The sequence below is a fragment of the Homalodisca vitripennis genome, chromosome 1, assembly GCF_021130785.1.
Source record: "Homalodisca vitripennis isolate AUS2020 chromosome 1, UT_GWSS_2.1, whole genome shotgun sequence".
Lineage (NCBI taxonomy): Eukaryota > Metazoa > Arthropoda > Insecta > Hemiptera > Cicadellidae > Homalodisca > Homalodisca vitripennis.
The window spans coordinates 21,267,815-21,283,157 of NC_060207.1; the positions used below are offsets into that span (position 1 = coordinate 21,267,815).

A 15,343-nucleotide genomic window follows, 5' to 3' on the forward strand; every position below is an offset into this window, starting at 1 on the left:
ATTTTGATCAAAATGAGGGTTTTTTGTGTTTTGTATATCATTGAAAAAACTAAATGACGAAGAAAATTCGTCAAAAAGCGTGGTGGGTTTGGTGATAATTATTCCTCGATCTCAAATCTGAACTTGGGGAAGAACCTTATCCAGATTTTAAAGCGTTTGTGGAAGAAGCTGAAGGATTATAGCAGAAAACGCAACAAAAGAACATAATTTACTCGCCTACTATTTAAAATGTATCAGGGAAAAAACAAATGACAACTCTTCCCAAACATTGATACTGCACTAAAAATCTTATTATGCATGAATGTCTTTCAAATGCATCCGAGGGAGAACGGTCTCATTCAGCATATCTGTGTCGAAGAATTACCTACGAAACTCAACCACTGGACACCTGGCTATCCAGCCTTAGTTGGGTTTTCTGCAAATTGCTGAACTGTTGACATGAACTGTATTTTGAAGATATTGTAGACGACGTTTGCTGCATTAAAAGCTCGAAAAGTTGATTTGTAAGGATATATAACATAAAACTATTCATGTAATCGAATGTATAATGTCATTATATGATTTGAATATTATAAAGTGTACTATACGCCCATAACTTAGTTTTATTTGTAAGTTCCCATACTTTTTTTATTTTGTGTAGTTCATGTTTTTTAGGTACGGGTGGCACGCAAGGTTAACATGTGCCTAGGGGCCCCGCTAAGGTCATAATCCCGCCACTGGGTCCAAGGATAGATACATGGAAAGGACCCCTGATTCAAAGGCACTCTCTGTAATTGACATTGGGAAATTTCTACAAACTGATATCTGTGACGAGGTATGATTTCAACCACTTCAGTGGCAGACCACGTACCCCATATGATTCCAGTTTTCACAAAAAATTAGCATGGTGATCAAAGGCCTTCGAAGGATCGAAAAAATACGCCAATTGTGTGCTCCCGACCCTCAAAACCCTCCACGACCGCATCCAAAAGGCTTGTGTTAGCATCAATTGTTGACATGTTTTTTTTTTCAAAATCCAAATTGGCTTGAAGACAAGATTCAACCTATTGTGGAAATCCATGAGTCTTTCAAGAAAACATTTTTCAAACACTTTGCTAACAACTAGCAAAATTGAAATGGGGACGATAGTAGCTTGCAAGGTAAGGATCTTCCTCCTTGAAAACTAGAATAATTACTTTGGCTGTTTTTAGCTGAGCTGGAAACACTCCTATTTCAAAGTACATGTTAATAAGTCTTGTTAGTGGTTTCAAAATGTGCTTTAGGCAACGTTTGAGTAGCCACACTGACATGCCATTGATGTCGCATGATTTTTTTTGTGTTGAATCCCCGTATCACCCCCCCACCACCTTGTTCTCGCTAGCAGGAGAAATCACCATGGACGATACCGGTCCCCTTATAGGTCCCAAACTAGAATGACTGCCGCTCAAAGGCAGGTTCGGCACCGCACTTGCAAAAAATTACTAAACTCCCTGGCCACTTCTTCAGGGGTCTGTAAAAGTTCATCCCCAAGTTTAATTTTTATTGGTTTTGAAAATTTTGGAAAAATTTGGTTTTAAATTTGAGTTAATAATGTCCCATGCTACATTGGATATATTATCTGCTCTCTTCAGTCTACTTTCAATGTCACAGGCTTTAACTGCTTTTATGACTTTCCTGTAAATTCTCTTATAGCTGTTGAAAAAGGTTTTAAACCGCTCATCTTGAGACTCCCTAAATATGGAGTAGTTAAAATAACTTTAATTTTTCTCTTGATTTGAAAATGCCCTGAGTAACCCATTGATTTTTTGAAAATTTTGGAATGGGCAAGTGGCGTCAAGATGTGTGGTTATGCAATAACTAAATGCGTTGAATGCCTCATTTGGGGATTTTTAATTGTTTAATATAGTCCAGGATTCTTTTCAAAGAGACTGACAGAGCCGATCAACATTTCTGAAATGTAGAGGATTTGGATTTTTTTAGTTTGGTGTTCGGATTCCAGCCTCTGGTTAACCTCCTGCGTAAAATGGTCAGAGATAGCGGTGTCCAATACAGAGACCGCAGCAGTTTAAATGTTTGTGATAACATTGTCAATGGTAGTGCTCAATGTAGCGGTCACTCTAGTGGGCAAGTTCACAGCCCACTCCAAATCCGAATGAATTCAACACGTCTCGAAGCCGCTGGGTCATGGGGTTGGTGTGGCCTAAGACATTGATATTGAAATCGCCAATTATAATGAAATGCTTGGACTTTGGTTGACAAAAGGACAAAAGTGATCCGAGTTTCACAGATGATCAATATCAAATTAGGTTGCAATATTTTAGTTAGAATAGGTTTCAGACAATTCTTTTGGCAAGTATCATAGAGGTGTGTCGCTTAGGATCAACTACGGCAAGTTTTTTATGGGTTCTCACAGACCAGTTTCCAAAAACAGTTTTGAATATTGATTTCACCCTGAACCTCTACATTCATAGATCTAGACGTTTGCAGCATCCATTCTGGGTTAAATTGATTTCACCCTGAACCTCTACATTCATAGATCTAAACGTTTGCAGTATCCATTCTGGGTTAAATATTTACGCCTATTTTGGATAAGATCTGAGCTTCGATCTGGCAAATGAATCACATCCGTATCAAATTTAGGTAACAGTCTTTTTACCTAGGATTTTAACAAATCAGACCTTGTGAACAGGTATTCAAATAATTATGGAGCAAACACCTTAGAGTGTAGAATTCATACACTTTTTAACTCGCTTCATGAAGTGCTGCTTAGAGAGACTAGCTTAAATCGATTTACAATTAGCTCGAAAAATTACTTTATCCAACTATCAGAGTTACGATTAATATTTATTTAATTTTTATTTAACATAATAATACAATTAGGACAAAAGGAGAACTTGTGGTAGTTACATTCAGTAGGAACGAAACCTAAGGAATACACAGCAACACTCAACAAGACACTGATTTACAATAAAGAAAAGGATCATATAAAAATCAAGTATAAAAATAATTGATTTAAAACGATTAATAGGCAGAACGAGTGAATCAATTGGTTTATGAAACATAACCAATATTATACTGATAATAAATGGACATGTTGTTTAGGTATGGGCACTATCGCTATTTAGGGTGGGGACGACCGACGACCGACGACGTACAAGTAACCAACTGCTTTCACTGAAAAACAAATATATCCCTCAATGTAGAAAACGTTTTCCATTTTAAAGGAAACGCTGTAAATTATACGTACACTTGCTTACTGTGTATTTTGTAATTTATGTAAAATTCATAGTATATTTACGTCAAGTCCGCATTTAGGTATTTATATGTTTATGTGTTGCTTTTATATATTTAATTGATTTAATGTAGAAACACTTACATATTGGTGGGAATAATTATTTAGTTTGTCTATTTGATTTAATAGTTATGGTTATGAAAATGGGTGTTTTACTGTTATGTTCGGTTTTGTTAAAATTTAGTTTTTTCAATTATGACATTAAAAAACATATATTACACACAAGTATGTATAAGTGTCTATAATAATACTTAATCCAGTCATGATATTATTTTAAATGGTCGAATGCTTTAATCAATTTTTTAAATTTTAAAATCAAAGTTTTTTATATATATATTTCTCAGATGTTTCATGCCTTGGGTCTTCTGTTATGTACATTTAATATACCAATATTGTAAAAATAGGTAAAATTAGGTGTTGTTACATGTAAAATATATACATACATATATATATATATATATATACATATAATGTTTGTTTTGGTTATTTATAATGTTATTAATATTTAAGGATACCAATATTGTAAAAATATGTAACATTAGGTGTTGTTACATGTAAAATATATATCTACATATATTGTTTGTTTTGGTTATTTATAAAGTTACTGATATATAAGGATACAATGTATTTGGAATTTAAATTTAAGATACGAATTTTCAACTCCATGTTTGTTATTTTTAAATAATAGTTGTAGTATGTCTTTATATACGTTTTTTTCTTAGATTTTCCTCTCAAATAGCTTCGGCTCGAGGGGATAAAACAAAAACTGCATTGCAAACAAATGGTAATTTTTGAATAAAAAATGTTTTAATTTGTATTTGATCTGAGAATCAAACCATATCAAATCACTATACTCAAGTTTTGTAAAGTAAGATTTTTAACAAAGCGCCAAAAACTCATATTCGAAATTGTTTTAACCATTGTGCCTAACCCTAAGATTGTCAGTAAGAAGGTATCAATGCATAAGCCGTAGAATATTATTTCGAATTTGGAAAGCATTTGTCCAATAATAAAATATCCACAAGAGGCGCTTTAATCTTAGAATCAACCCATACTACTCGTAATATGTCAATTTTATACTTCATTATATAAATTTATCATAAAAAACGTTACTAAAAAATGTTCCAGCTTACTTCGTTTAAAAATTATTTTCAGTTATGATAATACTGCAATGAGAGTAATGTTGGTTTCTATACAAACGGGCTTAACATATATGCAATAACCCACGGAATGTCCATAACAAATATATGTGCTGTTTACGAAACTGCTTTGTCCTCTTTGTCTTATTTAATTTAAATCTGGATGATCCATAAAATAACTAATTCCAAAAAATTACAAGGTATGTCAAGTTTCATTGAGATAAGTTTAATAACAAGCACCCCAGCATGATATTGCTCGAAATGGTTTTTACTCTCGAGCTATACAGTAGGTCAAATTGTTGTTGACAACGAACTCTGGTGAAATTTTACAAAATTTTGTGAGACCAAAATGCAGATAATGACACCCAATGAACGGTTAAAAAAAGCGGCGATTAGCACAACTTAAGAGCAGAAGTACAAATTCTTCCCCTGGGTGATAGGCTTCGCTGACGCTCAGCCAACAAAGGGTAAATGCCGCTTGTTATTTATTCCAGAGACAAACATAAACGTCCATAAGCGTGCGTTTGTGTACAGAGTCATCAGTAAAGGACGTAGCCACTACTGTAATCAATGGAGGATGTGGTGTGGACACAAACAATGTTGACCTTGAACTAGAGCAGAGACTCAGACGGTACAGTGACACTACCACTGTCAGTTGTCATCTAGTGGTAGTGAGAGATAGGTGACTTGTTAGTGACAGTGCCGTATGATGATTTCGCTCACCCCGTCCTCGGAGGAACCTGAGGCTACCGGGACTACAGGGGTCGTTTACAGACCCGACAAAAAGGTAAATAAATATAAAATTAATTAAATACGTGTAACTATTTAATCTGAAATACATGAAATTTAAAATGAGTTCAGTGTCATCGTGGTGATGGAGAAATTAACGAGATTTTTTCATTTTCTTTGAGAGTCTTTTTACCTCGAAAACTATTTCACTAAGGTCAATTTCTCTGATAAATACCCCTTTTTATATTTTGTTTGAGTTTTGAATAGGATCAAAAGAATAAAAGCTTTTTACTGTCTTATTAGGCGACATGTCATGAAATATATTGGAGGCTGACATGACATAAGTTCGTACACAGTGAAAATGGAGTAGCCTCCATTTTAACTTCTCTAATAATGAAAATTTGTTAGTTGTTTTAATGATTTTACCCCTTTTAGATAACAATTCAAAATTTTTTTAATGATAGCCTCCATCTTGTGATAACCACCATACAGAGCACGTACCTAAATACATATACGACAATAAAACAAAACACCCTAAATTAATGAAAATTTAACTTCTTGAATTTGTTTAGTTGTTTTAATGGTTTTTACCCCTTTTCGAAAACAATTAAACATTTTTTAATAATAGCCTCCATCTGGTGATAACCTCCATAAAAGAGCACGTAACTAAATACATATAATGAAAATAAAACAAAACGCCCTAAATTAATGAAAATTATTTAACTTCTTGAATTTTTTAGTTGTTTTAATGATTTTACCCTTTTCGAAAACAATTAACATTTTTTTAACGGTAGCCTCCATCTTGTGATAACCACCATAAAATAGCACGTAACTAAGTGCAAGTTTGTAATTTTCTACCAATTCGAAATAATGACCGTTTTAATTGTAGAATTTTATATTTTGGTTTAGATAATGAACAGCTTCTTTTAAATAAACTTTGTTGGAGTTTTAATTAAATACTTGTATAATAAGTAGATAAGTTTTATATGTGTTATTATTACATTTTATTTTCGTCAAATGTGGGGTCTTTTTAATATAAAATAGATTTTTAATCGTATTTAGTTCTATAAGGACGAGATAAGACATTTGTGTACGGAGACCAGCTTAGGGAGGATTTCTATTTAAAAATAATGAATATTTGTCCCTATCTCCAAATTTTTGAGTTCTCTTTCTTTTGAGACATAACTAAGGAATAACTTAGGAATAAATTTCTTTCTTTCTTAAAAAGTCTGTAACTTTTCATGCTTTTTATAACGAGACCATGCAAAACTAATTGTGTTGTGCTTTGATTATTTTGGTCGAACAGTATGAAACGCTATGGTCAAAATTAGATTCCAACCCATTTCCATGAGGTCAAGTTAAGACGATAACGTTTAAGCATGAGAAACAGTGAACGTGAGAAATAACATAAACGTTTTTTTATCTTAAATGCCTTTTTTTAGGCTGTAGTAAAACGACCTATTTTTACCCTATAAGAACAGTGATTTCAACTTTTTGTGATATTTTAATGGTTATTCACCGAAACAAAGCCACAAATATTTTTGTCCTTCATTGGTTAAAGATTGTATTGTAAACATTATATAAGTACTTTAGAAGAAATCTAAAAATTGTTTGGATGCCTATTAATAATAATATTGTATACTTAAAACGAGTCATGCGGCTGTATAATTCTTTCCAAAAATAGACTAAAAGAAGGACCTTTTATTCTTGTATTGTAAACATTATATACTTTAGAAGAAATCTAAAAATTGTTTGGACTTGCATTGTTCTTATGATCCTAAAGCTAAGGTGACCGCCAGTACAGTACGCTGTGACAGGTAGTATCGAGAATTGTTTTTATGATCCTAAATAAGATTCATTTACAGGCTCTCGTTGGCTGAGCGGTAGTATCGAGAACCCTGTCTGTTCATTTAAGGCTCTGTCTGTCCGTTAGCGGTATCTTGATAACTACTGACATGACGTTTAGACTTGAAATTTTGCATAAAGCATTATTTCTGTATAAGCAACATCGAGTTCGTTGATGGTGCACGTCACTCCATAGGAACTGGCTGAGCGTTAGCAAAAACTTTGCACTAAAGACTTGGCCAGCGAAGAGGTTCAAGGGGTCCGGACCCCTCCCAATTTTCAATATTTTCAAATACTTATGTAGTAAAGGATTATTATTATTTAAATAATTCAGTATGATTGACATGTACTGTTTTACAAAATAATACATGTACTACATGTATTATTTTGAAATATCGTTCACAAAATTGAAACGGGTCAAGAACTATTTAAGGAATAAAATGGGGAATGAACATTTGACTACACTTGCCTTTAGGAAAATAGTTTCTCCAGAGCAAGTACTAGATAGATAGGCTCAGAAGTCAAGAATAATTTTATTTTTATTAAAACACTTTTAATATTATTATTTATTCAATGTGATTTGTATACTATGTACTGTGTTTGCAAACAATACAAGCATCTCTTTTGTAATTACATTACTGTACTACATAAGTCTAATCGATTTCAATTACTAATCCTGCACAGCCTACAAAATCAGTACCTTCACAATTATATCAATCGTGAATACAACTTATTCAAAAACGTAAATATTTTGTGCGAAATTCACTATTTTGCTTCTTAAATTTGAAAGTTTTCAAAAATGTTACTCTTTCCAGGGTAGGACCCCAATTTCGTCTTGACTCCCCCCCCCCCCAAATGTTTGCTCCGTTCTTGCCCAGGGGTATATATTTGTATAAATTATATTGTACGATTTAGTTACAATCGTACACAAGTCTAGCATATTGCAGACGTCAATTTTATTTTGTATTAGAATAGTTTATTTTCAGGCATCACTGTTTCCAAGTAGTGTTTGTAAACTTTATTGCTCTTATAATGAGGTTGAATTTGTTAAGTATTTTTTATTGATGTTCCAAGCTATGTGAGACTTAATACAAATATTTTAGGATGATACTGGGTACCTCCTTAGCCTGGGGAGGCAAGATTTACCAAACTTAAGTTTAAAGCAGTACGTTATAAAATAACACTAATGCCTATCTGTCATGTGTCATTGTGTGTAAATTTACACTAAGTTTGTGTGCAAATATAAATTTACTAATTATTGCTATCCTCATATTGTTTTCGTCTCGTTATAATGTGTTATTCGTGTTATTATGGTAATATGGTTATGATTATAACGGTGTTTTATTAGAGTTATTTGTAAAGGAATAACGGCAGCATTTGTGTTATTGTAAATATTACTTATATTTAGATACTATTTTAATATTTGTTACTATTTTGCTTCTTAAATTTGAAAGTTTCCAAAATTTTGAATTTTCCTGGGGGAGGACCCCCAATTTCTTTCTGACCCCTCGCCTCCAATTTTTTTCTGTATGTCCTTCATTTGCACGTTGGTCTTATGGGTAAACCGCGATGGAAACGATCAATCGTAGAATAAATAAAGTTTTAAACAATCATATAGGCATTTAACAAGTGATATAGTAACGCATATATCCTTGTCAATAAAATTGAATTTTGCACACGTCCTCAGCGAAGCTTTGTTATACGGCACTTGGTGTGGCATACTACTACTACCTCGTTATACAATATAAATTACTTTTAAAACTTCAGGGAATACTAGAAATAATTTAAATAGACCGTATTTAATGTACGAATTATGAAGTAAATCATACAAGTCGGTGTCAGGTAAATTGATTTTCAGTTAGGATTCTCTGTTAAATAGCCTCTATTAAAGCTGCTGCCTCCACGAATGTTAGGAATGGATAATTATTTATTGGTTTCTAGAAATATTTGGTAAGTGTTACCTTAAGTAAGGATGAATACTGTGACAGTGTTAACAATTCAGTCTTCATAACAGGGATTATACACAATAAGATTTAACATCATAAATGCAGGGCTGAACAAATTAATTTCATCTGTAACACGAGCAGTAAATGTGTGAAATAATGTGCACAAACCTAAGGAATAGTGATCGATTTTTAAGTTCCACACAGCATAGGTTAGCTTGAAGATTTAAAACACACACACACACACACACACACACACACACACACACACACACACACACACACACACACACACACACACACACACACACATATATATATATATATATATATATTTTACGGATTATGTTCGCATGCGGTTATCGTAGGTCTGTTTAAGAGAACATAACCTGATTTTGATATAAGAAGGAAGAGGATTATTCCGCTAAGATATGGATCGACTGTTTACCGCACTAATACTCGTGCGGCTATTATATTTGGGAGGGTAGCAAAGGGTTAAAAATACATTTTAATTTTTCAGATGATCATATTTTTTAGCTTGACACAATTAAAGCCAAGCTATATAAAGTAGAGACTTACAGTCACACAGTTTTAATATCTTTGTCTCATTGACTAACGCCGATGTAACTATTATTTTACCAATGTAAAGATTCCTCGAGTAGTATCAGTTCGGATAATATTAATTGTTATTCTAGTATTACGTCAATGTACAAACTCAAACACAACAAACCATTCATGCAATTGGTTATTCTTTATTTTGTTTCTTCCAGTAATACCGTTATTAATTCACCACATAAATCCCATTTATTCCACGGAGGAGAAAGGAGATGGTTTCCGTCAACGAAAGGTGAAATTAACAAAGAGAAATCACAAAGAAAGATGTACAGTAACCGCACTGAGACGAGTTAAATCGTGAGCACGTTGCTCCGACTCTGGCTTGTTTAGTTTGGCTTATTTTGTTGACTCAGACACATCGTTATCTTCTCATAAAGGTTGAATATGTAGAGGAAATGTTACAAAACTGTTTAAATATTTTATTGTCATTAGGAACATTTTGTTATGTTATGTTGTATTCCCTTCAGTAAATATTATTATCAGTAAACCATTCTTTCTCATTTTTAAACAGAACTTCATATAAATTATTGATTATCATTGAACTATTCTCATAATTGTTATGTTGCAATACAACTAAACCTAGCTACCAGGAATCTCTCGTTTTACACTTTCATTTGATCGTTTGATTAAATTGAAAAAATTAGGTCACGTAAACTGGAATGCACAGTATCTAAATTAGGCATTATCTCGTGCAACGGGGGAGATTTGTGTGTGTGTAATTGTATCGGAATAACTATCTCTGTTTACCCTAACTGCGTGTACATAATAAAACAAACTGAATCTCTAAATCCCTAATTGTGCTACATAATTTTGGCACAGTTATTCTGCCTGATAAGGAAATACGTGACTATCTCCGACAATACGATTTCCTGGTCTATTGTTTTTTAAACTAATAACTATTGTATTATTTTGTAATTAACTTAGATATTTTATTTATATATTTTGGTTAGCTGCTGGTGCAGGTAAATATGATAAAAATATATCTAATTATAGATCTTCATTTCTGCTTTGGCTATATTGTTATAGGTAGTCAATGCTTAGCCAATTATTTTATAGTTACGAGTATAATTGGTTTTACGGTTCTATTAGAATCGTTTCTCGCGCTAGAAAGTTACTCCGCCCCCCCCCCCCTCTGGAAGGGACGTGGAGCACCGTGACGTCACAACTCTCTTGGACTCTCCATAGACAATTATTAGGGGTCGCCGTTGAAGGGCTAGTTTTGCACACACACATCCTCACCCGAGCGCATAGGGTTGAGGCAGTCCTGCACATGCCGTTTTCCGTCCTGGGACATTCAGTAACTTACGTATTATACGTTGCTTGGTATAGTTTTTCTTGTTACGATATTTATGGGCTAATTCACTCCTACTTTCCTATGGAGTGGTTTTGTGGGGGGCCTGTGCAAGCAATAATAATTGTCTGAGGATGTTCAAATTGCAAAAATAGCGATTCGTATTGTTGCAAAGTTGAATTTCAGAGAGTCGTGCAGGACAGCATTTAAAAATTTGCAACTGTTGATAACTACCTTACTGGAAGACACAGAACTGTGGTTTATGAGCACTTGCCTTCGCAGGCAGTTCATTTCATCGACAGATTGGAAAGTTTTATGAAAAACGCCCAAACACCCAAAGAGTCAAAAGCTCGTTTGAAGCACTTTCTGGTGCCAAATGCATTCTACCGTTTTTACGAGTTTCTAGCGTTTAACTGGGATACTGCCCAATTCGATGACTGACTCCAGCGCTGGAAGTGGGTTGAGATTGGCGAAGGATGAGTGAGACTTGAATGTACGAACAATGTAAGTTTGGACGTGGTGGTAATGTGGTTTAAAATTTAGAATAATAATGACGTATGCCATACAATGTGCAGTTGTTACGAGCAAAAAAAGATTTGATTTGATTGATTTACAATCTATATGTGCTAATCACTCTAGTATAAGATTAAAAATAACAAAAATCAGAGTTTTGAATGAGGAAGTGCTCGAGGTGAATAATAGGGCGGAGATGTCCTAAAGGGACCCTGCCCTACCACCCCCTGGCATAAGCACCCCTTTGGGCTCTGACCACACTTATTCAGCTCATGGACACGGCCACTGAGTTAATTTAGCACCCCTTTCAGATATTTTCCATCTTTAATTCTACAAAAATGAAACACCGCGTTCCAAGACTTGTAATATTCTTCAGTAATAAGAAAGATCCAATGTTTCGTCCACATAAACCTTTAACAGCAATACATTATATATATATATATATATATATATATATATATATATATATATATATATATATATATTGTATTATGTATGTAAATTCAATATATTTATTATTTTTATTAATTAAATAAATAATATTTTGATTTTTCAATCACGCAAAGCCAATAAATTTTTATTTTCTATTTCAGTTGTTTAATCATGATTAGTAAATGAGATTGCAAACATCTATAAAACTGAATCATTATTTAAATATTGAAAGGAATATATAGAATATAAACAATTTTTTATAAGCAAGGTCAAACCTGTAAGGTTTCCTGTCACCTAAAATGTTCAATCGTTTTCTCAAAATCTTGCCTAAGCCTATAAATCGATTCTTTATTATTGCCAATATTGTATTCATTTGATTGCACAGGCCAGTTACACTAATGTTTTAGTTACTGCGTTATTTTAGATTAAATGCGGTAATGTGAAGGGATAACAGCCTATCGTGTACATGGAGTTGCTGTCATGGAAGTAAAAGTTAGTAACATTTAACATGGATCTGTTTCTTTGAAGACTAAATTCACGAAATTTCTAAACTCCACCACTACTGAATGTCGCTGTCAATAAGGGCAGTATGAAGTACTGTTATACGAGTATTAATAACTGTTGCCACAAAAAGTAATAATGTCCCAGACCAGCCAATTCTTCCATGTTACCTATAAAGATTATACTTTAGCGGAGTGACATAAATAATAAGCTTGGTTTACGCATTGTTGCTGTAAAATGCCGTAACACATGGTCAGTCACATTGATGTAAGAAGCACTGACTTAAGTCAGTGCAAGTTACTTGACTAAAGTAATAAATAATGTACCTGCGATTTTATATAAGTAAATGAAAATAAAATTTTGTCATCGGTACAAACGACTAGAGTGATGTGGCTTTTTTTTTAAATAGTTCGCAATAGTTCACTTTTTTTCTTTTTAAGTAGGAAAATTGAAAATATGCATAAATCCCAGAGTATCCAATGAAATAGGAAATTCCAAGCATTCTAGAGATAGTAATTTACTGTAAATAGCAATGGCAATGTATGGTACAATCTGACTTATAGTATATAAGCGCCATTTAGGGTATTCTGGATATTAATTAAACACTGTTATAAAAAACTTATTTATTTGAAAAAGTCCACTATATATGGGAATTCGCTTATAAAATTGTTTACCCTTATCAATAAAGAAGCTTAAAAATAATAAGTTTCATAATAGTAGTATAACAAACCTTCTCGTAGAGAAAAAGCTTATTACAGTGTAAATTAAATGCAGAAAGATTTTTCAAATAATATATCTAATCAATTTCAAAATCCCTACCCATGCAATTATTCATTATTACACCATATTATCCCTTCAGTCTATGTAAAATAAGGATGATTTGTTACTATTTATAGACATAATACAATACAGATAATACATGCTGTACATCTGCAACGCTTGTATTTTAGTTTATACTTTTTTTAAACTTGACCATGCACATGTTTGTATTACTTATGTAATTATTGAAATGTCAATGTGCATTAAATACTTTGAATTTGATACAATTAAATGTAACGAACAAAATTGTGAATATATCCACGTAAGGTACCCATAATAAATTGGGATTTCTGGACATTGTGGCACGGAATATTTACAGTAGCGAGTAACCGGGCTAGCGATTATAACACGATAGTGTTAGTACATGATCTAATAGGACATTGCCTTCACTACAATATGAGACGAGTAAGCGAGCGCAGCGAGCCCGTGACCATTGCAAATAGAATCAAGGAGGGCTTAATTAATCAAGACACGGACATGGTGAATGCGCTGATTTAGCACCCCGCGATGGCGGCTAGGGTACGTCCAAGATGCACGCTGATAAAAGCAGGTAAACAGAGTCAGATTTCTCGGCCCCGACTGTCTGACTCTGAGCGGTAGGCTGATGTGGCCATTATGTAAGCAGGTTGTCAGCGCAGAAAGAGCTGCCACCAAAAAGATATCAGTGTACAATGGAACTTACAAGTGAACAGGCTGCAGCTTTATTGCAGCTTTATTGAAGCAACCCTTATGTGGGCACCAGCAAATGCAACTACCTATATCGACCATGGCCTATAAAACACGTTTTAGAACATTGTGAGAAAGTATGTGCCAGTTCTTGGTACCGTTTATTATAATTCGTGATCCTCTTTAAAACAACCCTAATGTCTTTAAATCTGCCGCCAACAGGTATCAACGATGTTCCTATTGGAATGTTCTTTAAGTCGCTTATCCCATATCGGAGGATTAAGTTGCACTTTTGATACTAAATCGTCGATATCCATCGTAAAAAAAAAAAACAAACAACACTCAATACACTCACGAAAATCACTTTCCGACTAGCAGGTCGTCTGAAACCAGAATGAACAAATCATTCCGGTAAACATCGGAGTCAGACTACCAGTGCGCAGAAAGTCAGCGCGCAGGTGCAGTGTGGCCACTCCTGCTAACAACGTGGAATTTTACGCACGCCGACTCGGCGCTGACCGGCGCCGATCGCCTGACTCAGAAAACCAGCGTGCATCTTGGACGTACCCATAGGGGGTGCTAAACCTGGTGCACCGGTTCTAATCGGCTGCAAGAGCGCGCGCGCGTATGTGTGTGTGAGTGTGAGTGTGTGCGGCGGTCTGCGTATGTGTTGGTGTACAACTACCTAGGCCTTACACGCAAACCGCAATACTATTTGCTAATACTATCCACCGCAACATTTCGTTGCCATAAACTCACGAACCACAATTTTATTACAATCGCCTGTCCTTGATTCGCTACAAATAATAGCTTTGTCAAAGCTCAAGCCTATGGCTTCATTATTTGTAGTATCTGTACTCGAGTATAGGTTTATATCCGACAACGATAATTCTCTAATGTAACCTTGGTATGTACTCCCCCTCTCAATAACACACGCACTTCCTTCAGTATCGAAATATGTTACTTATAGCATTATTCCCTTTACCAGAAAGGCCCATACAGGCTATTGTGATTCCCGGACTAACTCCATTTCTACATACACAAGAAAGAGCTCATACACAGTGGATTTTCCATACAGTTTGGCTGAGCGTCTTTCACACCTATCACTCTGTAGGTGGACTGTAAAATGTTGTTCCTTCTGTGGCTGTAAAAAGATTATTCTGCTGACAGTTTGTTTGGCTGTCCGCAGGATTTTCTAGAATATTCTGACCTAACCTAATCTATAGACTTGACGTTTTGCTTAAACTTCAGCGAATCCTGCTACGCGAAACGTAATCTGGCGTAATACAACCTTACTTTATTGTATCGTAAAAATATTTTTTTGCTTAAATAGATATAATAGTTTTCATAAAGTGATGTCATTAATAATAAGTTTTAATTGTTTTATTTCAATCTATTTTAAGCCAGCGTATAATGTCAGCGTCAATTGCTAAAATAATGATTGTGTCATGGATAATGTAATGTCGATAATGAAGTAGATTCTCAGGTCTTCGACAGGTGTGCAGCGGAAGTTACGACACAGTCGACCGCACAAGAACTGATGTGAGCACAAGAATGCTGCAGTAAGCACGGATGTGTG

At 34.3% G+C, this 15,343-nt stretch overlaps 1 protein-coding gene across 1 annotated transcript in view; it reads left to right on the forward strand.

Annotated features, from left to right (window-relative positions):
• The first annotated feature begins 5,062 nt into the window (after positions 1–5,062).
• LOC124357998 (peptide transporter family 1-like) overlaps positions 5,063–15,343 on the forward strand; it is an 81,684-nt gene continuing 71,403 nt past the window's right edge. The window contains exon 1 of the mRNA XM_046810220.1: positions 5,063–5,197. Coding sequence (XP_046666176.1) covers positions 5,117–5,197 — 81 coding nt within the window. The 5' untranslated portion in view covers positions 5,063–5,116. The remainder of the gene's footprint in view (positions 5,198–15,343) is intronic.